Below are 24,354 nucleotides of genomic sequence, written 5' to 3'. Positions count from 1 at the left end.
TCACAAGGTGCCATCTTTTGAGTAAAATCTGAAAGAAAATTAGGGAGAAAAGTGAAATACCAAAAGATGGAGTTAATGTGCAAGAAAGAAATACAACAATACATCCTGATTTTCTTGAAGAGCTGTGATATGGACCCAGGGAAAAAGTGTTTTGGGTCAAGAATTCATTTAACATCTTTATTTTAATTCAAAAAGTAGCCGTTGCAAACTGCTGCAAAGGTTGTTCCAGAATTTTTGGCTCATCCTTCTTCAAATCCAGTCCTAATTTTCCCTCATCTCCCTCTAGGAAGAGGGTTCTTGCTTTCCATTTTTCATTCGGTCTGCTATAAATAAGTTTCCTTGCAAGTAGAGATCCCATGTTTTCCTGGCATATACAGGTAGTCCTCGACTTACCACAGTTCATTCAGTAACCATTTGAAGTTACAACAGCCCAGAAAGAAATGACTTATGAGCATTTTTCACACTTATGACCACTGCAGCATTCCCATGGTCATGTGATTTACATTCGGATGCTTGGCAACTGGTTCATATTTATGACAGTTGCAGTTCCCCGGGGTCATGTGAGCATCTTTTGTGACCTTCTGACACGCAAAGTCAATGGGGAAGCCAGAGTCACTTGACAACCGTGCTACTAATTTAACAACTGTTGTAATTTACTTAACAAATGTGACAACATAAAATGGGGGCAAAACTCGCTTAACAAATTTCTCACATAAATTCTGGGCTCAACTGTAAGTCGAGGACTACCGGTACTATGGCTACAGGTATTCCTCAATTTATGACTGGTTGCTTAGCAACCAAAGTTCTGATGGACCCTCCTAAGACTACTTATGATCCAGATTCAAAGTTCCGACAAATCACCACCAAGTAACACGATCCCATTTTGGGCATTCGTCAACCAGCTCACAATTATGATTGTTTGCAGGGTCCTAGAGGTCAAATGACTACCCCCCCCCCCTTTTTGTTGTTGTCAGAAACCGGCTTTTACTTCTGGTTTCCAGCAAAAAAAAAACATCCATTGCAGACAACGGATTCACTTTACAACAGCAGCTTTCGTCTAACAACCGCAGCAAAAACGGTTGTAAAGTCAGGTGACGACTTAAAAACTGATTTACTTCTGGGTTCAATTAGAGTCATAAGTCGAAGGCTGCTTGCACTGTCATTCTAATATGTTACCATCTAAATTTACCTATTCATGCAATTTCTTTTAGACTACCTTTGCTATCTATACAGATACGTGGAAATGGCTTTAAGATCTAGTTTTCAGAAAGCGGAAAAACATTGTTGCTAGCCTAATTGGAACTTGCCTCTCTAAACACAAAACACAATTGAGGGAGGGAGGTTTTTTTTAATTTAATGGAAGTTTTCTAATATTGAGGGCTGTAATTCAGCTCTACAACCCATTATCATCTTGAGTGGTCCAGCCATTTCACTAACAGTTGAGACTGAGCACTTGTACCACTCCAGATCCTGCTGGACTCTAATCCCCATCATCCTTGACATTCACTGCCTGAGGTGAATGATAAGTGAAAATAAAGCAGCAACTGGAGAGGCCAAGTTTCCCCCCCTCTCAGCTCTACTGGAAGAATTTGCAAAGGTGTGAAAAGAGAAAACATTCTTGGCACGAATTCTCCCATATGGTTTGGCTTTGGATTGAAAATTTTAATAGCCTTATTGTGAACATGAATGAGAGATCGGAAGCCAGGGATTGTATATCCATGAAAAAAAACCAACCCCTTAAGTGTATAGAAGCACCACCTCCGGGAGACTGCTAATTTAGCTCATTGACATGCTACTTTTCAGTGAGCATGGAGACCTGGAATTATTTTATGGAAGAACATCCACGTGACCCCCTTCTGCTAGGAACAGTTTTACCACATCTACTATTCGTAAGAGCTAAGGCCATGTTCCCTTGCACAGGTATTTGGGCCTAGTGCAGGGGTAGGCAACCTTGGCTCTTTTATGACTCGTGGACTTCAACTCCCAGAATTCCTGAGCCAGCATGGCTCAGCTTAGAAACCTCTCCCTTTCCCCTCAGCATGGCTGGCTCAGGAATTCTGGGAGTCGAAGTCCACGAGTCATAAAAGAGCCAAGGTTGCCTACCCGTGGCCTAGTGAGAACTGATCTTCTACTACGAAGTTGCCCAATACATGGCATTTCCCTGGGACGAGTTCTTTAATTATTGTACCTTCACAAGATTTGTTCCTGAGTGGTTTCAGCAGACAGGATTGTGAGGTTTCCAGGCTGTAGCCTCGTTTGAGCCATAAAGGAAGACCCGAAACTCTGTGTGTTAATCAAAGTCCTCTCCTGCATTGATTCACTTGGGTTTAAGAAAACGAGGTCCTGAACTGAGGACTCTTCAACAGTCTGAGAGTAGAGGCTCAGTCCGTTGTGGGTCCGCCCATGTCGAATGAGGTGTGACCTGCGGTTGAAACTTTTCCCACAGTCCGTGCAACAGTACGGTTTTTCTCCCGTGTGAATTCTTTTGTGCCGAGTGAAATGAGACTGCCAGTTGAAGCTCTTTCCACATTCGAGACATTTAAACAGTTTCTCCTCCTTCTGAAAAAGCAAGGGGTCACTGTAATTTTTCTCACGGTCCAGGCAGGCAATCGGTCGGCTTCCTGAAAGGACCACCTGGCGTGCATTCATGATGCTTTTAAACAATGGGCTGCGAGTATAGCTGGTCTCTCTGTCCAGACACTGAAACAGGGGTTCCTCTGCCTGGATGCCTTCCTGTGGATTCACTCCAGTGATTAGGAGTGAACAACAGCCATAGCTTGTTTCACTGTTGGGCCATTCATACAGCCGGTCACCTATGTGTGTGGGCCTGCTGGGGTTCAGCCCTGCGATAAAGATTGAACTATGGCTGTAATCTTGTTCACTTTCCGCGTCCAGGTATGCCTGGCTGTCTGCTTGAGTCTGCTGGTGGGGACTCAGCCCTGCAATAAAGAGTGAGCTGCTATCATAGATTGCTCTGCTTTGTAGTCCTCCACATGGCAGGTCGGCTAAGTGGGTTGCCTCGTGAGTGCTGAGGTGTGATTTGCGATAGAAGCACTTCCCGCACACCAAACATTTGTACGGCTTCTCTCCGGTGTGGATCCTTTCGTGGCGCAGGAGTTCGGAGGTCTGGCTGAAACTTTTCCCACAGCCTGAACAGGAGTAGGGCTTCTCTCCTGTATGGATCCTTTCATGCCGCATCAGCTTTGATGACTGGTTGAAATTTTTCCCACAGTTCAAACAGCTGTAGGATTTCGCCCCTCGGTGAGTAGTCTCGTGCCTAACCAGGTTGGATCGGATGCTAAAGATTCTCCCGCACTCCCCACATTCATACAGTTCCTTCTCCGTGTGGGTCCTCTGATGCCTGTTCAGTTTGGATTTCTCAATGAAGCTTTTCTCACACTTGGCGCACTTATACGGCCTTTCCCCAGTGTGCGTTCGCTTGTGCGTCACCAGATGTGACTTCCAGTTGAAGCTTTCTCCACAAACGGGGCAGATGAACGGCGTCTCTCCGGTGTGCAGTCGTTTATGCGCCAGAAGGGATGAGCTCTGAGTGAAGCATTTCCCGCAATCTGCACAGGAGTAGGGTTTCTCCCCCGTGTGGATGTTCTCATGCCGAATGAGGGTCGAGGCATGGCTGAAGCTTTTCCCACAGTCCGAGCATTTGTACGGCCTCTCTCCCGTGTGGGTGATCCCATGTCGGATGAGGTCAGACCTGAAGCTGAAGCTCTTTCCGCAGTCAAGGCACTTGAAGGGCTTTTCTCCTGAATGGGTCTTCTGATGCCGGTTACGATTCGACCTTTCGGTGAAGCTTTTCCCGCAGTGGATGCATTTATAGGGCTTCTCGCCCGTGTGGATCCGTTTATGGGCCAAGAGGTTGGAGGCCTGAGCGAAGGTCTTCCCACATTCGTTACAGGTTCTTGGGATCTTGGATCTGCGCCTGGTCTTCCCAGCTGCACCTTGGCCTGGAGTCTGGGGGATCTGGGTATAAGCTGCAGAGCTATCCTTTCTCTTTGCTAAATGGTATTGCCGCTGCCTCTCTGGGTTGAGGTGTTTCACGGGTGGCTCTCCTTCCTGAAAACACAAGGAAACCACTTCGCTGGGCGCGTTTGAGGATGCCCCGGCTTGTTGATTCTGTTCATAGTTTTTCCCTAGAACATCTTCCTTCTCATGTATCTGTCCATCACCTGTTAGACAAAAACAAACAAACAAGTACTAGTATATGAACATGATCTCAGTGGGCTGGAAAAGAAAATCCTTTAGGTCGGTGATGGAGAACCTTTTAGAGACCAAGTGCCCAAACTGCAACCCAAAACCCACTTATTTATCACCGGGTGCCACTGGGCGTGGCCCACTGGGTGGGCGTGGCTGTGGTGGTCATGGCAGACTGAGAGGGTGTGGCCAAGGTGGGCTTGTCCTGCAGGGTGAGGCGAGGCGAGGCAGGGCAAGTGTGCCATTGCCGCGTGGCAAGGCGAGGCAGGGGCCGGGGCAGCTGCTGCCTCACACCATCGGCCCCTGCATACAGAGGCCAGTGAGTGCATGGGGGCTGATGGTGTCCGTCAGCAGCCACAGCCTGCCAGCCCCTCAACTGGCACATTCTGGGGCTCCGCAGCCCACCGCCAGCAGTTCAGAGAAGCCGCCTCTGAGCTGGATGGATGGCCGACAGCTGAGGAGGCGATTCAGTGGGTCGTGCCCGGGAAAAGGAAAGCATGCAAGGCCGGGAGGGATGGGACAGGGAGAGAGAAACCAGCCGTGCTGGGATGTATCCGGCCATGTGGGACCTCGGGGAGTTAGTGGGCGGCTGGTTGAAAAGGGACGTTGCCATCTCTGAGGCATGGTGCGCATGCCCACAGAGAGGGCTCTGAGTACCGCCTCTGGCATGCGTGCCATAGGTTCGCCACCACTGCTTTAGGTGGATGAATTTTTGCTAACTGATTTCTGCACGTTATAGCAGTGTGAAGCGGTATATAAGTCAAAATGCTGTTGCTATTTCAGGAATATCATTGAAGCTGACACTAGCCAGAGCACAGAAAAGCTCAAAGAAACAATGCAGGATCAGAAGATGTGGAGAGACCTGGCCCATAGAACCGCCAAGAGTTGAACACAACCAAACGGATAACATCATCATCATCATATTTCAGGATGTGTCCTTGTTACCCAGGACATTTATCACGTAGTTTATATTCTATAGAAGAGTTACACCGATTTTCCAAGATTGGATATTATAGTTTTTTCATTCTGCCTACTGCCAGTATTAACTTTCATCCTGGATTTTAGTTCCACAGAAATTCGGCTCGTTGGTTCCAGAAACCGAGCCACGCAAACAAGCGAAGCCCCATCCATGGGATGCAGGAGCACGTGAAACTACACGCCTCTCCTCTCTGGTCTGTGGAAAAACCTCTCTCCATGTAAACCAGTGGTTCTCAACCTGTGGGTCGGGACCCCATTTGGGGTCGAACGACCATTTCACGGGGGTCGCCAAACAACACAGTCTGCCATTTTTTCCCCCTTTTCCTTAGCTGTGCTACTCCCTTTTATTCTATTGGCTTTTGAAAGCCAATAGAATAGACTCTCTGAATAGAGTCTAATTCTATTGGCTTTCAAAAGCCAATAGGAATTGTCCAGGCTGTCTCTGCCCTGCTGAGCCCGCCAAAAGTCCCATTCTGCAAACGGTGCTTCACCAGTTGAGTAGTCCTCGACTTACGACCGGTTGAGTAGTCCTCGACTTATGACCGGTTGGGGGGGGGGCGCGGCATTAAAAAGGTTGAGAACCACTGATGTAAACGATCCCTGGTGCCCAAAAGAGTCGGGGGGCACTGCTATAGTTCAATGTTTCTCAGTTCAATGTTTCCTCAGCCACATGATGATATGTGGACTTCAACTCATGCTGGCTGGGGGAATTCTGGGAGTTGTAGTCTGCACATCTTGTAGTCAAGGTTGAAAAACTCTGTTCTAAAGCAGCAATCCCTAACTTTTCTGACTTTGCAAACCAGCAGTGGGGGGGGGGGAGGGAATGTTTAAGCAACGGATGGAAACTAATCAAGGAGAGAAGCAACCTAGAACTAAGGAGAAATTTCCTGCCAGTGAGAACAATTAACCAGTGGAACAACCTGCCTCCAGAAGCTGTGAATGCTCCAACACTGGAAGTTATTAAGAAAACACTGGACAGCCATTTGTCTGAAATGGTATAGGATTTCTTGCCTGAGCAGGGGGTTGGACTAGATGACCTCCAAGGTCCCTTCCAACTTTATTATTATTATTATTATTAAGTGTGAGTGCTTAATGCACTTGCAGCTACATCTGCGTGCCTGGCGGGCAGTATCACCTACCATTCTCCTGCATGCCACTTTCATAGAGACTCCTTTGATCTACATCCAACAATAGTCCTTGATCCTCTGGGAAAAACATAGCAACTTCTTTGAAATTCACCGGCATCTGAAAGACAAAAGGCACCATCCATTCAATCTTTGCACCATGTTTCAAGTTGAGATCCACTTGCCTTTAAAAGATTGAGGCCGTGGTTACCGAAGAATAAATTCTCAGAAACTGCAGTTACTTCACAAGAGAAGCAACCTAGAACTAAGGAGAAACTTCCTGACAGTTAGAACAATTAACCAGTGGAACAGCCTGCCTCCAGAAGCGGTGAATGCTCCAACACTGGAAGTTTTTAAGAAGAGATTGGGACAACCATTTGTCTGAAATGGTATAGGGTTTCCTGCCTGAGCAGGGGGTTGGACTAGATGACCTCCAAGGTCCCTATCAAGTTGTTTATTACTACTACTACTACTACTACTACTACTACTACTACTACTACTACTATTATTTTAAAAAGTTGGCTCTGTTCACAGGTCTGGGATTAAATTGTATTTCGGACATAGCAAACCACCTAGGGTTTCTTGGAGTAGGACAGCTGTAAATCAGGCTTCCCAAACTTTTTCCTTCCTTACCCAAAATCTCTTATCAGTCTTATTAAACTTTGAGAACCAACTGCAAGTCCCTTCCTTCAGCACCATCAAAACTTTCAGTGGTCGTTGAATGAATGATCATAATTCAAGGACTACCTGTATTACAAAACAGTATCACTGAATGATCTTTACGTGATTTCAATAGATTACCACTTTTGGAAAAAGCACCTTTGGGATTACCACTGGCTATTTCATCATTTTTTATCCCAGTAGGAATGCACTGGGAAATTTCTGAATACAGTTAAACACAGTGGCATTCTTTAAGTCAATTTGAATATCCCTATTGTGATGGGGAACGGGTTTGGGTCATTACCCAAAGAAAAATCACCTTTATTTTGAGTAATTTACCCACATCTGGGAAGCAGTGCTATAAATCATCATCATCAGAGATCCAGTTTGGTCTAGTGCAGGGGTAGGCAACCTTGGCTCTTTTATGACTCGTGGACTTCAACTCCCAGAATTCGTGAGCCAGCATGGCTCAGCTTGGAAACCTCTCCATTTCCTCCCAGGATTCCTAGCTCAGGAATCCTGGGAATTGAGATCCACGAGTCATAAAAGAGGCCAAGGTTGCCTACCCCTAGTCTAGTGGTTAAGGCACTAGGCTAGAAGCCAGGAGACGGTGAGTTCTAGTCCCACTTTAGGCATGAAAGCTGGCTGGGTTTGGGCCAACCGCTAGGAGATACTGAATTCCCGTGTTTGCCACCTTGAATTATTTATCAAAATAATAAAGGTGAAATATGAATAAATAAAAATCACCTCATCATCCCTCACAGAAGTATCTTAGTAATTCCACTGCACACCTTTTCTTTTAATTATTTCAGTGAAATATAATCAATTGAAATACCAATACAGCACTGGTAATACAATATAAAGTATCTACAGTATAAAGTTATTAAAATAAATGTAAAAGGAAAAGCCCCTGTAATTCTCATAGAGAAATGAGCTCAATCTTTTAATCTATTAAATACAGCTCACATGGCTTTATTTTTTCCCCCCATCCCTCAGATTCTTGGTTTTTTCCAGACTTAGTGATGCTCCTTTCTGTACACAGATGATGTCATTTTGGCTGCACAAAGATCTACATTTAGAGACTGAGTGAGCAATGCAATAGTCCTGGTATTTAGGATAGTGCTATAGATAGCAATCTACCAAAATAAACAGAAATAAGAGAAAGAAACTTCCTATTCCAGCAAGGATGAAATCTCTGTAGTTACGTTGCAAGCCTTCCATCCTCATTCATTTAAAGTCTACATGCAGTTGGGTCAATTCCCCAAATAGCTATGGAATACAGGTAGTCCTCGTTTTACAACAGTTCATTTAGTGACCTTTTGAAGTTATAGCAGCTCTGGAAAAAGTGACTTAGGACTGTTTTTCATACTTACACTCGTTGCAGCATTCCCATGGTTACATGATCAAAACTCTGACACTTGGCAACTAGGTCATATTTATGACGATTGCAGTGTCCTGGGGTCATATGATCCCCCCTTTGTAACATTATGACAAGCAAAGTCAATATGGAAGCCAGATTGACTTAACAACCATGTTACTAATTTAACAACTGTAGTGATTTATTTATCAACTGTGGCAAGCAAAGTTGTAAAATGGGACAAAGCTCACTTAACAACTGTCTTGTTAACAACAGAAATGTTGGTTTCAACTGCAGTTGTAAGTCAAGAACTACCTGTATTTAGTAGCATTTTTCCTGCTCAGAAGCTTACAGGGAAAAAAATCTAACATATAGAGTTAAGTATCGGTATCTGACCATTTGTCTAAAAATTTGGCCTAGTAACACACTTCGACAAAATCACAGTTCCTTGTACTATAGTCTTCCAAAACTAAAAACCAAATCTTGCACTTGTACTGATATGGCCATTATAACCCCTCCCCCCCGTGAGTCATGTGATCACAATTCAAGTATTAGGCATCAAGCTTGTATTTATGACTGGCAGCAACATCCTGCAACCCAGAGATCACAATTTACAACTTTTTAGCTATTTTCATCCAAAGTTGGATTCACTTAATGACCAGATAATTTGCATAACTGAAGTGATGCATTTTATGACCACAGTAAAAAGAGTCATAAAATCAGGTCCAGTCATGTGATACTCAGCTTACAACCAACTTTATTTATGATGGAAATTCGGGGTCAGATTAAGGTCATAAGACAAGGACTACCTGCATTTTTTGGCCCATTTTTAGGGGAGGGGAAAGGAAATTTCTATAAATTAGAATATTCCACAGCAAATCACACAACTACCTTGATTAATTGGACATCGAAGATTAATCTACCAAACTGGCAAACATCTGGATGATTTATAATGCCTTGTTGCAGACCTGCAAATTGGGATTTTACAAGATGTTGCCAATTCCAGAACATGAGAAACTGACCCGGGTCTTGCTATCAAAGTAATAAAAGCTAATTTACCTTTCTGAGCCCAAATCATCAAGCGCAAAGGAGACAGAGAAGGAATGCAAGAGAAGGAGGGGGCTGATGGGATATGAAGTCCACTCCTCGTTAGAGCCAAAAGATACCTGCTCGGGGACTACATTACCCATTTCCCAAAAGCCCTGCAGAGATTAGGGAGGAAAGGCAGGGGAAAACGCACCGTCAGAGGATGCAGATTCGAGGGGGGGGGGGCTTTGTTTCCTTTGGCCCAAATCCACGTGGGGAACAGAACGCAAACGAGCAAAAAAGGGCCGAACCCCAGAAACCAAGAACCAAAAAAAAAAAAAAAATCAAACCCCGATTCGCAATCGTCCCCGAGGAACGCGAACTACTTTTTGTAGGTCGGCATCGGAACAGGTGAAAATTGCTTTGCAATTTTAAACACTGGAAGGCGAGGGGGGGGGGACTGATTCTCCCCCTCCACCCCCCCCCCAGCCCCTCACCCCCCAGGGAAGGCGCAGAGGTTTCGAGCACTGGGCAAGAGTTGGAGGCGGAGGAGCCGCTTCCCCCGAGGCATTCCGGAGCAGCGCCGATCTCCCGCCAAGTGATTTTTTGGGAGGGGAGGAAGAAGAAAAGTCCGTACCTCGTTCGCGGGGATTCGCCTTGGCAGCGCTCCGCCGAGGCGATTCGGCGGCGAAGACAGGCCGGGCTGGGCAAATACACAGCGCGGGGAGAAGAAAGGGAAGCGGAGGGGAGGGGAAGTGGGGTCTTATTACGAGAGGGCGGCGCGCGCCACCTCTTTCTCCCCGAGCATGCTCGCGCGCCGCCAGCGAAGCTCCGCGCGCCCTTCCTTTGCCCACAGTTGTCCCTTTGTTGTTTTGATCACGTGCCCCCTCCTCCGCCTCCGCGTCCTCCTATTGTGTTTGCATGGGGGGGGGGAATAAATGGGAATCCTTCGATCGTGCGTTGCTTTGAGGCATTTTTATTACGAATAACTGCTTCCTTGCTTTTACCAAGTGTGTGTTTTTTTAAATGTAAGTTTCATCTTTCCTCACAGCTGTCTGGATCTTATTTTTATTCTTGCGAATCCCAAATTATTCTTCTAACTGTTATATGTGTGAAATATATATTTGAAATATATGAGCTATATATTCACATATAAATTTCACGCACACACATACACACACACAAATATTGTCAGAAGAATAATTTGGGGTTCCAACTCTGCAAGAATAAATGAAAATGAGATCCAGACAGCTGTGAGGACAGATGAAATATTTATTCCTAAAAGCAAAGCAGTTTGCATTTAGGGGCAAGGTGTAGGGAGAAATGGGGTATAGCAGGAGATTTTTATAGGGGGAATTTGTCAGGGGTGTGGAAGTACTGATTCTAGGCCCTAGGGTGACACTTGAGGGGCATTTGTGTGTTTGTGTGTGTGTGTGTAGGCATATTTGTTCTTGTGAACATGCAATTCCTCTGGGAGACCTAATTTAATTAACTCTGATTGTGTTTGCAGACCTTATCCTAGTTTATGTGAATTAAGTCTGGGTAACCTATTTGAGGAAGTTTGCTAATTTTAGTTTCAGCTGGACTGTCAATTACCTAATGGAGACACTGATTCTCAGACCATTGTGGAGTCTGTTAATATTGTAAAATTTAAGGGGAAACGGAAAGAGTATAAAGAATAAAATATATTTGGATATAAAAGTCGCAATATAGAAATTTTTAAATACAGTTTTCAATACATTTACAGACATTTCTAAAGTTTCTAAGCTTCTGTTTTCACTTTGTCATTATGGGTGCTGAGTGTAGATTAATGAGAAAACAAATTGAACAACTGATTATATATATGTGTGTGTTTGTTTGGGGAGGGGTTTTATTGTACATACGTTGTTGTATCATTTCTTTTTTTTTATTCTTTTAACATTGCAAGCCACCCAGTTATCTCCTGATGAGATGAATGCAAAGAAATTCAATATATATATTTTTTACCGAACTGAGCTCAAGGGAGATGCTGCGGGGATACTCACTTGCAACAGCCTCGCTTCCTCTTTCCTTCCCGTTCTTGACTTTGCCTGCAAGAAGCGTTGTCTCGCCCCGTCCCTCCCTTTCATAAACGATGAAGGGGTTAAACGGAGCGAGCGGGAAATCCTAGAGAGGACTAAACAGACAAAGATCTGAGAGGTGGGGAAAAGTGCCAAAAAAAAAAAAAAAAAAGGAGCTTTTTCCTGTCCTGCGTCCGCGCAGCGCTTGAGGTTTTGGATCTGGCTTGCGCGATCTTGCAGAATCCTGGGCTTTTCGGATCCGGTCATGGAGAGGTTGCAACGAGCGGGTGAGTTGGAGAGAAGGGGCCCGGGGGTGAGGGTAGGGGAGAGAATAAAAATATGGGAGGAACGAGAAAAGCGAGCGAGCGAGGTTTGCAAAAAAAGAGGCATAAAACCCCTCGACGGAATCGGGGGGGGGGGGATTTTCCTTTGCAGCGCAGCCGAAGCGATGCTGAATTAAGGATTAATGCATAAAAAGGTGCACGGGCATCCGCCGAAGGCGAGTTTCTTTAATACATATTTTTCTCCCATATCACGGACGGATGTGGGGTGTGAGTTTTGTCCTCGGTCAGTTTTCCGATTTCGAGTTGGCGTTCACTGCTGAAGAATTGCATTGTTGGGAGCATGGGGAGATTACTGGCGCTAGAAACCCGAGGTGTGTGTGTGTTTTAAAAAGATTTTCTGCTTCTATTATTATTGTTGTTTTTGTTGTTATTGCGGTTCATCGCTATCATCCAGATGTTCTGATTATTATTACTATTTTCAGAACAGTACTAGGCTATTGTTGCCAATTGGCGACCAGGTTTCCCGCCACGCTGAGACAGAAAACCTATGCAAACGAATGTAACCTACAACAAGTTTTAAGAACTTGTTTTAAAAGCATCTTCCCTCCACCCAAATCCAGGGGAAATAAAAATCTTGGAATCATGATTCACCCACTCTGTTTTATCACCCCCGCCCACTTCATCCTCCCCCACCCCCCAAAAAATAGCAATAATTTTGGATCCCTACCTGCTCTCAATTTTAATTTTCTGTAGCACCCAAAAGATAACTTCCAAAGCGCCTGAAGGCAGAACAAGAAGCAACGGATGGAAATTAACCAAGGAGAGAAGCAACCTAGAACTAAGGAGAAACTTCCTGACAGTTAGAACAATTAACCAGTGGAACAACCTGCCTCCAGAAGTGGTGAATGCGCCAATACTGGAAGTTTTTAAGAAGAGACTGGACAGCCATTTATCTGAAATGATGTAGGGTTCCTGCCTGAGCAGGGGGTTGGACTAGATGACCTCCAAGGTACCTTCCAACTTTATCATCATAATCATCATCATAATCATTATTATTATAACAGCTGTCCCAAAATGGCATTTAGAGGCAAGACATGTATAGTTGCATCAGAGGTGAAGAGAATGCTGCTAAAACAACCAACTCTTGGCTTGATTGGAGGATTGCTTTAGCTTGGAGTAGCAGAATAACAGAATTGGAAGGGACTTTGCAGGTCTTCGCCCACTGTTCAAACATGAGACTGGATACCATTCCAGATAAGTGGCAGTCTAGTCTCTTCTTAAAAACCTCCAGTGATGGAGAACCCACAATTTGTGAAGGCAAATCGTTCCACTGATTAATTGTTCTCACTTTCAGGAAATTTCTCCTTGCTTCTAGGTTGCTTCTCTCCTTGGTTAGTTTCCATCCGTTGCTTCTTGTCCTGCCTTCAGGCGCTTTGGAGAAAGCTTGACTCCCTCTTTGTTGTGGCAGCCCCTGAGATACTAGAACACTGCTATCATGTCCCTCCTCGTCCTTCTCTTCATTAAACTACTAATGCAACCGTACATTTTAGCCTCCAGTTCCCTAATTACCTTTGTTGCTCTTCTCTGCACTTTTTCCATTCTTGGAAGAATATTTCTGTTTTGCCTTCATTTCTCCATCTCTGTGCTGATCTTTATTATAGCTGATAGCAAGAGTACAAGTAGTCCTCGACGTACGACCACAACTGAGCCCAAAATTTCTGTTGCTAAGTGAAACATTTGTTAAGTGAATTTTGTCCTATTTTACGACATCTCTTGCCACACTTAAGTGAATCACTGCAGTTGTTAAATGAGTAGCATGCTTATTAAGTGAATCTGGCTTTCCCATTGACTTTGCTTGTCAGAAGGTCCGTCACATGGCCCCAGGACACTGCAACCGTCATAAATGTGAAGCAGTTGCCAAACATCCTAATTTTGATCATGTGACCATGGGGATGCTGCAATGGTCATAAGTATGAAAAACAGTCGTAAGTCACTTTTTTCAGGGCCGCTGCAACTTTGAATGGTCACTAAAAGAACTTGTACGTCGAGGACTATCTGTGTTAACTGAGCCTATCAAATGTGAAATGAAGAATGACAAGAGGTTTGAGGCCATTCAAACTTTGGGAGGGGAATTACATTGATGCCACAACAGAGAAGGCACCTCTCTGGGTCCCCTTGCTTTATGGAAGAAGGGCTTTGAAGCCTGCCTGTTTCTGCTGGATCTTAATGGGACAAGCAGAGACAATTTAGGACAGGGACAGGCCACCTTGGCTCTTTTATGACTCGTGGACTTCAACTCCCAGAATTCCTGAGCCAGCCATGCTGAGGGGAAAGGGAGAGGTTTCCAAGCTGAGCCATGCTGGCTCAGGAATTCTGGGAGTTGAAGTCCACGAGTCATAAAGGAGCCAAGGTTGCCTACCCCTGTTTTAGGATAAGTGGTAACACAAGGATGATAGGGTCAAAAGGCGAATACAGATCATCTTCAGCTTACAACCACAACTGAGCCCAAAATTTCTGTTGCTAAGTGAAACATTTGTTAAGTGAATTTTGTCCTATTTTACGACATCTCTTGCCACACTTAAGTGAATCACTGCAGTTGTTAAATGAGTAGCATGCTTATTAAGTGAATCTGGCTTTCCCATTGACTTTGCTTGTCAGAAGGTCAATCACATGGCCCCAGGACATTGCAACCGTCATAAATGTGAACCAGTTGCCAAACATCTGGTTCACATTATGCCAAACATAATTTTGATCATGTGACCGTGGGGATACTGCAGTGATCATAAGTGTTAACTGAGCCTATCAAATGTGAAATGAAGAATGACAAGAGGTTTGAGGCCATTCAAACTTTGGGAGGGGAATTACATTGGTGCCACAACAGAGAAGGCACCTCTCTGGGTCCCCTTGCTTTATGGAAGAAGGGCTTTGAAGCCTGCCTGTTTCTGCTGGATCTTTTTTTTTTTAATTTTTTATAATTTTTCACCATACACCATACGCCCAAACAAACTTAAAATACATAAACATAAATCTTTCCTTTTAACAGAACAGTACTATACATTTTAAGCATTCTTTACATCTGATTTACATTTTATGTACATCAATAATTATGTCTTTTCCTTTCTCTGTTCTAGCCAATTATAACATTTATTCCAAATTTCATAAAATTCTGTCGCCTCCTTGTCTTTTAATTCTAACATAAGTTTGTTCATTTCTGCGCATTCCAAGATTTTGTACATAATCATATCATTTGTGGGAATATTTTCATTCTTCCAACATTGAGCATATGTTACACGCGCTGCAGCCAATATGTGTATAATGATATGTTGGAGTTGTTTTTCCATCTTTAAATTTATTATGCCCAAAAGAAATCATTCTGGTTTAAAATCCATTTGTATCTCCATTATCTCCTGTATCCAATCTCTTATTCGTTCCCAATAATTTTTTGCTTTGGGGCACAGCCACCACATGGATCTTAATGGGACAAGCAGAGACAATTTAGGATGGGTAGGCCACCGTGGCTCTTTTACGACTCGTGGACTTCAACTCCCAGAATTCCTGAGCCAGCCATGCTGAGGGGAAAGGGAGAGGTTTCCAAGCTGAGCCATGCTGGCTCAGGAATTCTGGGAGTTGAAGTCCACGAGTCATAAAAGAGCCAAGGTTGCCTACCCCTGTTTTAGGATAAGTGGTAACACAAGAATGATAGGGTCAAAAGGCGAATACAGATAATCTTCAGCTTACAACCACAACTGAGTCCAAGATGTCTGTTGCTAAGCAAGACAATTGTTAAGTAAGTTTGCCCCATTTTACAATCTTTCTTGCCCTAGTTGTTAGGTGAATCACTGCAGTTAAGTTAGTGACACAATTGTTACGTGAACCTGATATCCCCAGTGACGTTGCTTGTCAGAAGGTCACAAAAAGTTGATCTCATGACACACACACACACACACACCCCGGACTGCAATCGTCATAAATTGCCAAGAGTTCAACTTTTGATCACATGACATCACAAGAGCCGAGGTGGTGCAGCAGTTAGAGTGCAGTACTGCAGGCCACTTTAGCTGACTGTGTTCAGCAGGTCAGCGGTTCAAATCCCACCGGCTCAAGGTTGACTCAGCCTTCCATCCTTCCGGGGTAGGTAAAATGAGGACCCAGATTGTTGGGGGCAATGTAAATATATATATATACATTGCTTACTGGTGTACACCGCTTAGAGAGTGCTTGCACTTAAAGTGGTATATAAGTCTCATAAATAAATAAATAAATGACCATGGGGATGCTGCAACAATCCTAAGTGTGAAAAACGGTCATAAGTCACATTTTAATGTTACTGTAATTTTGAATGGTCACCATATGAACAGTTGTTAATATGGATTTAATAATAATAATAAAGTTGGAAGGGACCTTGGAGGTCATCTAGTCCAACCCCCTGCTCAGGCAGGAAACCCTATACCATTTCTAACAAATGGCTGTCCAGTCTCTTCTTAAAAACTTCCAGTATTGGAGCATTCACCGCTTCTGGAGGCAGGTTGTTCCACTGGTTAATTGTTCTAACTGTCAGGAAGTTTCTCCTTAGTTCTAGTTTGCTTCTCTCCTTGATATGGACTTGTAGTCCATATCTTCTGCATGTCATTAAACCAGAGGCTGCTCTAGTCTAGGCCAAACTTTGTAGCTAGTTTCCAATATCAAATCAGCGTCTCTGCCTCCCAAATCCTCTCAAACGGTCACTAAGGACTGGTCCTAAGGCGAGGACTATATTTGGATTGATTCTCTTTTTTCCCCTATTGTCATCAGGCCCCAAGCTTGACATGACCTCACAGCTCAAGAGCGGAAAAGAAGCACAGATCTCAGCTCATCCAGCTGCGAACGAAGAGGAGACTCCATTGGAGAATGGCTTAGGTGAGAGAGTCGGTGAAAACGCCCCCTTCAAAAACATTTTGCCTTGCAAAGTCTTAGAATTAAGTATTTAAGACATTGTAAAACTCAGTACATTTTTGTAAAACAGTTTAATAAATACTTTTTTTCTTGGAGGGGAAAAAAATAGAAACTGCCATATCAAACTTTTTTTTGGCCTCCTCTCCCCAAGAATATAACACTGTTGATTCATTGAGCCACGGATATTATTTTATTATTATATTATTTTGCCCAGAGTTCCCCGATGTAATAATAAAAATGGAACAAGGATTTTTATTTGTAAAACTTTTGAAAAATTTCAATAAAAAAAAAAAAAAAAAAAATGGAACAAGGAGAGGAGCAGTGGCTGCCAGTAAATGCGGAACAAGAAAGAAAAACGTTGCTCTCACGTCTCCAAGAAAGTGAAACTATAATGTATAACACTTCAGGTAAGAAGGGAAGTCCAGTTCATCTCAAATCATTAGAAATCTTCTCCCTTTTGACTCATTGCAAAGGCAACACTCTCTGGTATAAATGAACAAAGAGGCAAGAAAAGAGGTATAGCAATGGCACTTAGACTTATATACTGCTTCATGGCGCTTTACAGCCCTCTCTAAGAAGTTTACAAAGTCAGCATATTGCACCCCCAACAATCTGGATCCTCATTTTACCAACCTTGGAAGGATGAAAGTCTGAGTCAACCTTGAGCCAGTCAAGATCGAACTCCTGGCAGTGGGCAGTGGGCAGTGAGTTAGCCTAACCACTTCTAACCACGGCATCTTCCAAGCATTGCAAAACTCCATGGGGTAATTGTTGAAAGTTGAATGACCCGAATATTTTCTCCCAGTTCTAAGGAAGGTGATAAACAGATCGGAACGTGAGGAAGAGAACTCTTGTGTGATACGTACAAAGTAGTTTACCGCAGAATACATACAGGTAGTCCTCGAGTTATGACTACAATTGATGTTATGCTTATTTTGCTAAGTGAAACATTTGTTAAGTGAGTTTTGCCCCATTTTACAGCTTTTCTTGCCACAGTTGTTAAGTGAATCATTGCATTTGTTCAGTTAGTGACATGGTTGTAAAATGAATCTGGCTTCCCCATTGACTTTGCTTGTCAGAAGGTCAATCACGTGACCCCGGGACACTGCTACCGTCATAAATATGAACTAGTTGCCAAGCATCTGAATTTTGATTACATGACTATGGGGATGCTGCAATGGTTGTGTTTCATGCAGTTGTAACTTTAAAAGGTCACTAGCTGAAAAATTGTAAGTTGAGGACTACCTGTAGTAGCATAAAAAGGAAAGTGAAAGCAAATTATTCAGTCTTGTATGGAAGGGATATACAGGTAGACCTTGGTTAACAACAATTTGTTCAATAGCTGTTCAAAATTATGATGGTGCTGAATAAGCGGTACTTATTCCCTGGGGTTACAATTATTGAAGCACCCCTGAGGTCACATGAGATGTGTAGTGTGGGTCACAGAGAAGGTGTGAGGGGGCCTATAAAATGTGGCACAGGTCAGGGAGGGTACGCAAGAGGTACGGATTGTGTGATGTCTCCCTTGGGCAACTCCCCAGATTCCTCCTCAGATGTCAGCTCAGGGAGGTTAAGCCCATTTCTGGCACCTCAGGAACTGGGTGTACTGATGGCTCTGAACGGCCATCCGAAAGAGATTTGGAGGAGGCTTCAGACGGGGAAGGTTTGCGGTGGCAGACGGGCCAGCGAAGAGAAGGAAGAACTGCCTTCTGCACCTGATCCGAGAACACACAGGGCAGAGAAAAGGCAGGAGCAACAGAGGTCAGCCAGACTACTCAAGAGGAGAAGACTTTGGGAAATGTCTGATCACGGTAAAATTTGATTGTCTCATTTCTCTGAGCAGATCTTCCTGCTGTGATAATAAAGAAGGAAGAACAGGAAGATCGATGGGTGCTGTATCACCAGACCTTTGAAGGAAATGGGGTGTTCCCATCTGCTCATTCAGGTAAGAATTTTTATTTCACAAGACAGCCAGATCTTGAAATAATGCATCATTATGTCATCAGAGGGAAGGAGAAGAAACATCAGCTTCCAAGATTGCAATAACAAAAACTATGAAGAGAAGCAATTCAACTTTTTTTTTTTTTTAACTGAATTTCCAGTACTTGGAGTAAAAATTGCTTTTATTACTGCCTGTCTTATTGTCACTATGAACTGAGGTCAAGATTGAAGGAACATTTTCTAGCAATGGCTGTCAGTAGCGGCTGTTAGAACCAGCAAGTAATGCAAGTTCAGACAGGCTTTATAATGAGTTATTATAAAATTATCATTCTATCCATTTGGATCCCAAATATTCACAGATTGCTGTTAATGTTTTCTATTTGCTTTGTCACCAGATTCCAATTTGCCTGATTTGGCTATATTCTTAATTTAATTTTTGTACCCAAGTTCATTATTTGTCAAATGTGAAGGTGATGTCATTATATTTAGGTGGTATTGAACATTTCTCGCTGAGAGAAAAACTATAAGACTGATCAGCCTAATTTTCAGCTTCTGCAATTAGTAGAGAAACATAATTGTGTTGTCACTACCACAGGGTAAAACTGTAGATTTTTTAATGTTGTATACTGCTGAAGTCACTGTATATGTAAATTTGTTTAATAAATAAATACGTAGGCCGTACTTCACACTTAAGGAGGACCCCTGAAGTTTTCTACTTGGTGATGTAAACGTGGAAAATAAAAAAGACCAGATTGTAAAGTGTAAAAGAATATACAGGTAGTCCTCAACTTGCAATCATTCATTTAACATCTATTCAAACTTACAACAGCACTGAAAAAAGCAACTAATTGGTCATCACACTTATCATCCCCGTGGTCATGTGATCAACATTCAAGTGCTTGGCAACTGGCATGTATTTAAGACGGTTGCAATGTCGTGGGGTCATGTGATCACCATTTGTGAGAGGATCCATACAAGAAACCTATCAGTGTGCAGACTGTGGGAAGCGGTTCCTTCAAAAGTCGCATCTTCTCATCCATGAGGCAATGCGTAAGGAAGAGGATCGCTATGAGTATTTTAAAGTCCAGCCAGCTTTTAACAAGCAAAGTCAGTGAAGAACTGAATAATACACTTAACAACCATAGTGAGTCATTTAACCACTGTGACATAAAATGTCATAAAATTGGATGTGACTCACTTAACAGCCTTTCTTTGCAATGGAAAGTCTGGTTACAATTGTCGTAAGTCGAGGACTAACTGTAACTATAATTTTCTCTTCCTCACGCTACAGCAGTGGTTCTCAACCTTTTTAATGCCGCAACCCCCCAACCGGTCATAAGTCGAGGACTAGTCAACCGGTTGTAAATCGAGGACTACTCAACTGGTGCAGCACCGTTTGCAGAATGGGACTTTTGGTGGGCTCAGCAGGGCAGAGACAGCCTGGACAATTCCTATTGGCTTTTGAAAGCCAATAGAATTAGACTCTGTTCAAGAGAGTGTTCTACTGGCTTTCAAAAGCCAATAGAATAAAAGGGAGTAGCACAGCTAAGGAAAAGGGGGGAAAAAATGGCAGACTGCGTTGTTTGGCGACCCCCGTGAAATGGTTGTTCGACCCCAAATGGGGTCCCGACCCACAGGTTGAGAACCACTGCGCTACAGGGAGTAAAAAGCACGTGATAACACCATATCCTGAATTTGTTTGCCACCATTTCCTTTGCCTGTTTTCACATTGTGATTTTCCATTTATCCCACAGAAGAGGAGCTGAGACAGAGCTACGTGGGAAATAAGGAGAATAAATGTGCTGATTGCGGGAAAAGCTTCACGCAGAGGTCCAGCCTTGTCAGACATGAGAAGACCCATACAGGAGAGAAGCCATACCAGTGTTTGGAGTGTGGGAGAAGCTTCAGTCAGAGATCAATCTTGACCCGACACCAGAGGACCCATACGGGAGAGAAGCCATATAAATGCTCTCAGTGTGGAAAAAACTTCCGCCACAAATCAGCACTCCTCAGGCATGAAAAGATGGAGGCTGGAGAGAGACCCTATGAATGTTCACACTGTGGGAAGGGTTTTATTCAGAAATCAAACTTTCTCATCCACGAGAGAATCCACACCGGCGAGAAACCATACTTGTGCTCAGATTGTGGGAAGAGCTTTGTCCAAAGGTGGCATCTCCTTGTCCACGAGATAACCCATAAGCAGGAGGCATCTCATGAATGTTCAAAATGCGGGAAAAAATTCAATCACAGCTTAAGCCTTCTCATCCACGAAAGAAGCCACATGGGGGAGAAAGTTCATCAGTGCTCCAATTGCGGGAAAAACTTCACGCAGAGATCCAGCCTTGTTCGACACGAGAAAACTCACATGGGAGAGAAGCCGTATAAATGCACAGAGTGCGGGAGAAGTTTCAGCCAGAGGTCCATCTTGACCAGGCATGAGAGGACTCACACGGGAGAGAAACCATACTCCTGCTCCGAATGTGGGAAGAGTTTCCGTCACAAATCAGCGCTCCTCAGGCACGAAAAGATGGAAGCAGGTGAGAGGCCGTATCAGTGTTCACAGTGCGGAAAAGGTTTCATTCAGCGGTCAAACTTCCTGATACACGAGAGGATCCATACGGGCAAGAAATCCTATCAATGCGCAGACTGTGGGAAGCGGTTCCTTCAAAGGTCGCATCTTCTCGTCCATGAGATGACACATAAGGAAGAGGAACCCCATGAGTGTTCAAAGTGTGGGAAGAGATTCCATCACAACTTAAGCTTGGTGATCCACCAAAGAAGCCACACAAGAGAGAAACCAATTTGCGGGGAAAGCTTTGTTGATAAAACGAGTTTTACCAGACATGAAAGGATACAAGGGGAGAAGTTGTATTCCTGCTCCTGTTGTGGGAAACACTTCAGTTATAGGTTAGCTCTCCTCAGACACAAAAGACCTCGAGTGGGAAGGAAGCCATATTGGTTCCCTCCCTGTGGAAAAAGCATCGTTCCCAAATTAATGCTTCTTGCAGCCCCCAAGGGGCTCCGTAATGGACCAAATTTGCACACCTGCTCCCACTGTGGAAGAGGATACAGCCTGAAATGCAAGCTTGCCATGCATGAGAGAGTCCATCTAAGAAAGAAACCATATAAACCAGCATGTGGAAGAGGTTTCAGCCAAAGGCCCAATTTTATTGTGCATGAGAGGACCCACGTGGGCGAAAAGTCACACAAGTGTGCTGGCTGTGGGAAATTCTTCAACACCTGGTGGAACCTCTTAAAATACCAAAAGACCCAGACAGGAGAAAAGCCTTACAACTGCGCTGAGTGTGGGAAGAACTTCAGCAATAAATCAACTCTCGTCGTACACCAGAGGACCCACACCGATGAAAAGCCGTACCAGTGCTCCAGCTGCATGAAAGGTTTCCCCAGCAAATCCAGCTTGATCAAACACCAAAGGATCCACACGGGGGAGAAACCCCACATCTGTTCAGAATGTGGGAAAAGCTTCATCCAGAAATCAAACCTCCTCCGGCACAAGAAAACCCACAAAGGAAAACGAGAAAATCTGTTCTCAGATTGTGGGGAAAGTTCCAAATTGCCCATGACCTTGATGAAAAATTCAGGGATGCGTGCAAAAGAAAAACCAAAGCAATGCATCCCCTGTGAGGAAACGTTCAGTGAAAAAACAGTCCTCATGGCCCAAAAGAGAACCCATAGAGGGGAGAAACCATAGTCATGTTTGGGTTGCGGGAAGAGATTTGTATACAAATCCAGCCTGATGAAACATGAGAGAACTCATGCAGGATAAGAAAAAAAAAAAGTATGTGATTCAACCAGTTTACTTGCACACAAGAGTACCCATATGGAGCTTGACATCTGGAGTTGTGGGTTAAAAGTAGACCGGACAGCTATTTCAGGAGACCTTGAGCAGGGGGTTGGTCTAGAACAGGGGTAGGCAACCTTGGCTCTTTTATGACTTGTGGACTTCAACTCCCAGAATTCCTGAGCCAGCCATGCTGAGGGGAAAGGAAGAGTTTCCAAGCTGAGCCATGCTGGCTCAGGAATTCTGGGAGTTGAAGTCCATGAGTCATAAAAGCCAAGGTTGTCTACCCCTGGTCTAGGAGACCTCAGCCCTATGATTCTATGATCTACGCTCACATTGTTGGGAAACTTTTAATGACTGATCAAACCTTAACACACACTAAAAATGTCATGCTGGGCTTTAAGACAGGTTTGTTTTTGATTATGTGGGGAAAAAATAGAGATTGGTTTTCTCTAAATATCATAAGAAATTGAAATTGATTGATTGATTGAAAATCAATCTCCCTTTTTTCCTACTTGCAGGTCATGTATGAAAGAACAAAGTATTCTCCAACAGAAGTACTGTACTAATGCTTTATTTGTGTAATTTCTGGATCTATCACAGAGTTATCCTTAATTCTGAATTTAAGACACTATCTTAACACCTGCATCAGTTACCTTTGTTTTGGCAATCCCTTTTATTTAACTAATTTCCCAGAAAGAAAACATTAGGACTGCTAGAAGTTCAGTTATCCACATGGAATGTTACAGAAAATTCACAAATGATAATATTTGATTTGGATGACTCCGAGCATTGAGACAGACGATGGAAGAAACAGAGCAAAGATAATTTTTGGGAGTGCAGGAATTCCTCTCCTTAGTAATAGGATTACAAATATTAAATTAACTAAATAAAATTATTAGCCACTTTCTGATACTGGTTACTGTAGAATGGCACATTCAATATTTTAATTGCAGGGCAGTGGGGATCCTGTAAAAAACAGTTTGATTGAATTCACCCCCAAATCCTTTCGCTAAAAAGGGTCCCAGCCATGTTGAGACAAAGGCAAGAACGGACAAAGTCTTCTTTGAGATAATCAGTTTTTCTTGATCTAGATCAGAAGCTTTGCCTTGAAGGAGAAACACAATCTCAATTTGACTTTTAATCTAACCTCAGTTCCCCCCCCCCATACCTTCAGATATATTTCAGGTATATTAAAGCTGGCAAACAATGTATTTTTTTAAAGGAATGGTTGCAATCTGGGAGAGGGAACAGCGGCACTTTTGAAAATATTAAGCATTTCTTATCGAATTTCAGGATAGTTCTTTTAATTCCAGTTCTTGGGACAGCAACTTTAAGATGTGTCGTGCGGTGTTCAACTCCCTGAATTCACCAGCCTTAGCATTCTACAGTCCCAAGCCTACTAGGAAATTGTGTTGGTGCCTATTTCATTTGGCACAATTATAAATATGAGAATTAAAATCCCAGACCTAAGAGCTTGTTGCAAACACTGCCCCCAAACAGCTATTCCAGTGGGTCTTACTGATTCACACAACATGTCTGCTATGATAAACGTGATTATGTGCCATTGAGTTTCTTATTTTTTAAGAATCACATAGAGCAGGGGTGTCAAACTGTCGGCCCACAGGCCAGTTTCATCATACCAGAGCCGCGCCCACCCCATTGCCGGCAATGGCGAAAAAGCTCCGATACGTTGCGTGACGTCACGTGACGTCGTGAGTTTGACATGCCTGACATAGAGGAATTTTTTTCAATAATATGGCCCTAACCTGGTCCTTCAGGTCTTCCAATGGTGCTGCAGTATCTGAATTCATCCATCTTGCTGCTATTCATCTTTTCTTTTCTCTTTCCTTCCTCCTTTCTCAGCATCAGAGTCTTTTCCAGACAGCTGGATCTTTGCATCATGTGATTACCTTGATAAAATAAAAAATCCAATAGTTGATAAGCTCTCTATATCCTGGTTTGTATGTTTGTGTGTGTGTATATATCTATATATCTATAT

At 43.5% G+C, this 24,354-nt stretch overlaps 2 protein-coding genes across 3 annotated transcripts; one reads left to right on the top strand and one right to left on the bottom strand.

Annotated features, from left to right (window-relative positions):
• Positions 1-918: 918 nt before the first annotated feature.
• Positions 919-11,550, bottom strand: LOC120305163 (zinc finger protein 2-like). Its single transcript, XM_039336589.1, has 3 exons — positions 11,379-11,550; positions 6,327-6,432; positions 919-4,184 (listed from the first exon to the last, which is right to left on the bottom strand). Exons 1-3 carry the CDS (start codon positions 11,460-11,462, stop codon positions 2,191-2,193), a joined length of 2,184 nt encoding a protein of 727 aa, XP_039192523.1. The 5' UTR covers positions 11,463-11,550; the 3' UTR covers positions 919-2,190.
• On the top strand, positions 11,522-24,049 carry LOC120305162 (zinc finger protein 883-like). 2 transcript variants are annotated; one of them, XM_039336588.1, is made up of 4 exons: positions 11,522-11,680; positions 16,469-16,573; positions 18,453-18,554; positions 20,305-24,049. In XM_039336588.1, the coding sequence occupies exons 1-4, from the start codon at positions 11,659-11,661 to the stop codon at positions 22,260-22,262; spliced, it is 2,187 nt and encodes a 728-aa protein (XP_039192522.1). In that variant the 5' UTR covers positions 11,522-11,658; the 3' UTR covers positions 22,263-24,049. The 2 variants fall into 2 exon arrangements, with proteins under 2 accessions (XP_039192522.1, XP_039192521.1); XM_039336587.1 differs by lacking the exon at positions 11,522-11,680 and adding an exon at positions 11,814-12,048.
• Positions 24,050-24,354: the final 305 nt, after the last annotated feature.

This window comes from Crotalus tigris, unplaced genomic scaffold (genome assembly GCF_016545835.1).
Source record: "Crotalus tigris isolate CLP2741 ecotype Arizona unplaced genomic scaffold, ASM1654583v1 scf7180000017666.379230911805:20528666, whole genome shotgun sequence".
NCBI lineage: Eukaryota > Metazoa > Chordata > Lepidosauria > Squamata > Viperidae > Crotalus > Crotalus tigris.
This window is presented reverse-complemented; position numbering and strand designations above follow the sequence as displayed.

What these genes read in the sequence shown, in the direction of transcription:
- LOC120305163 (XM_039336589.1), bottom strand. Translation starts at nt 11,462, where the DNA reads ATGAAAGGGAGGGACGGGGCGAGACAACGCTTCTTGCAGGCAAAGTCA. An exon ending in AGGAAGCGAGGCTGTTGCAA is followed by an intron (nt 6,433 to 11,378) that starts GTGAGTATCCCC and finishes TTTGTCTTTCAG; the next exon opens with ATGCCGGTGAATTTCAAAGA. An exon ending in AAGTGGCATGCAGGAGAATG is followed by an intron (nt 4,185 to 6,326) that starts GTAGGTGATACT and finishes TTTGTCTAACAG; the next exon opens with GTGATGGACAGATACATGAG.
- LOC120305162 (XM_039336587.1), top strand. Translation starts at nt 12,018, where the DNA reads ATGGGGAGATTACTGGCGCTAGAAACCCGAG. An exon ending in TCCATTGGAGAATGGCTTAG is followed by an intron (nt 16,574 to 18,452) that starts GTGAGAGAGTCG and finishes TTCTCTGAGCAG; the next exon opens with ATCTTCCTGCTGTGATAATA. An exon ending in GTTCCCATCTGCTCATTCAG is followed by an intron (nt 18,555 to 20,304) that starts GTAAGAATTTTT and finishes TTTATCCCACAG; the next exon opens with AAGAGGAGCTGAGACAGAGC.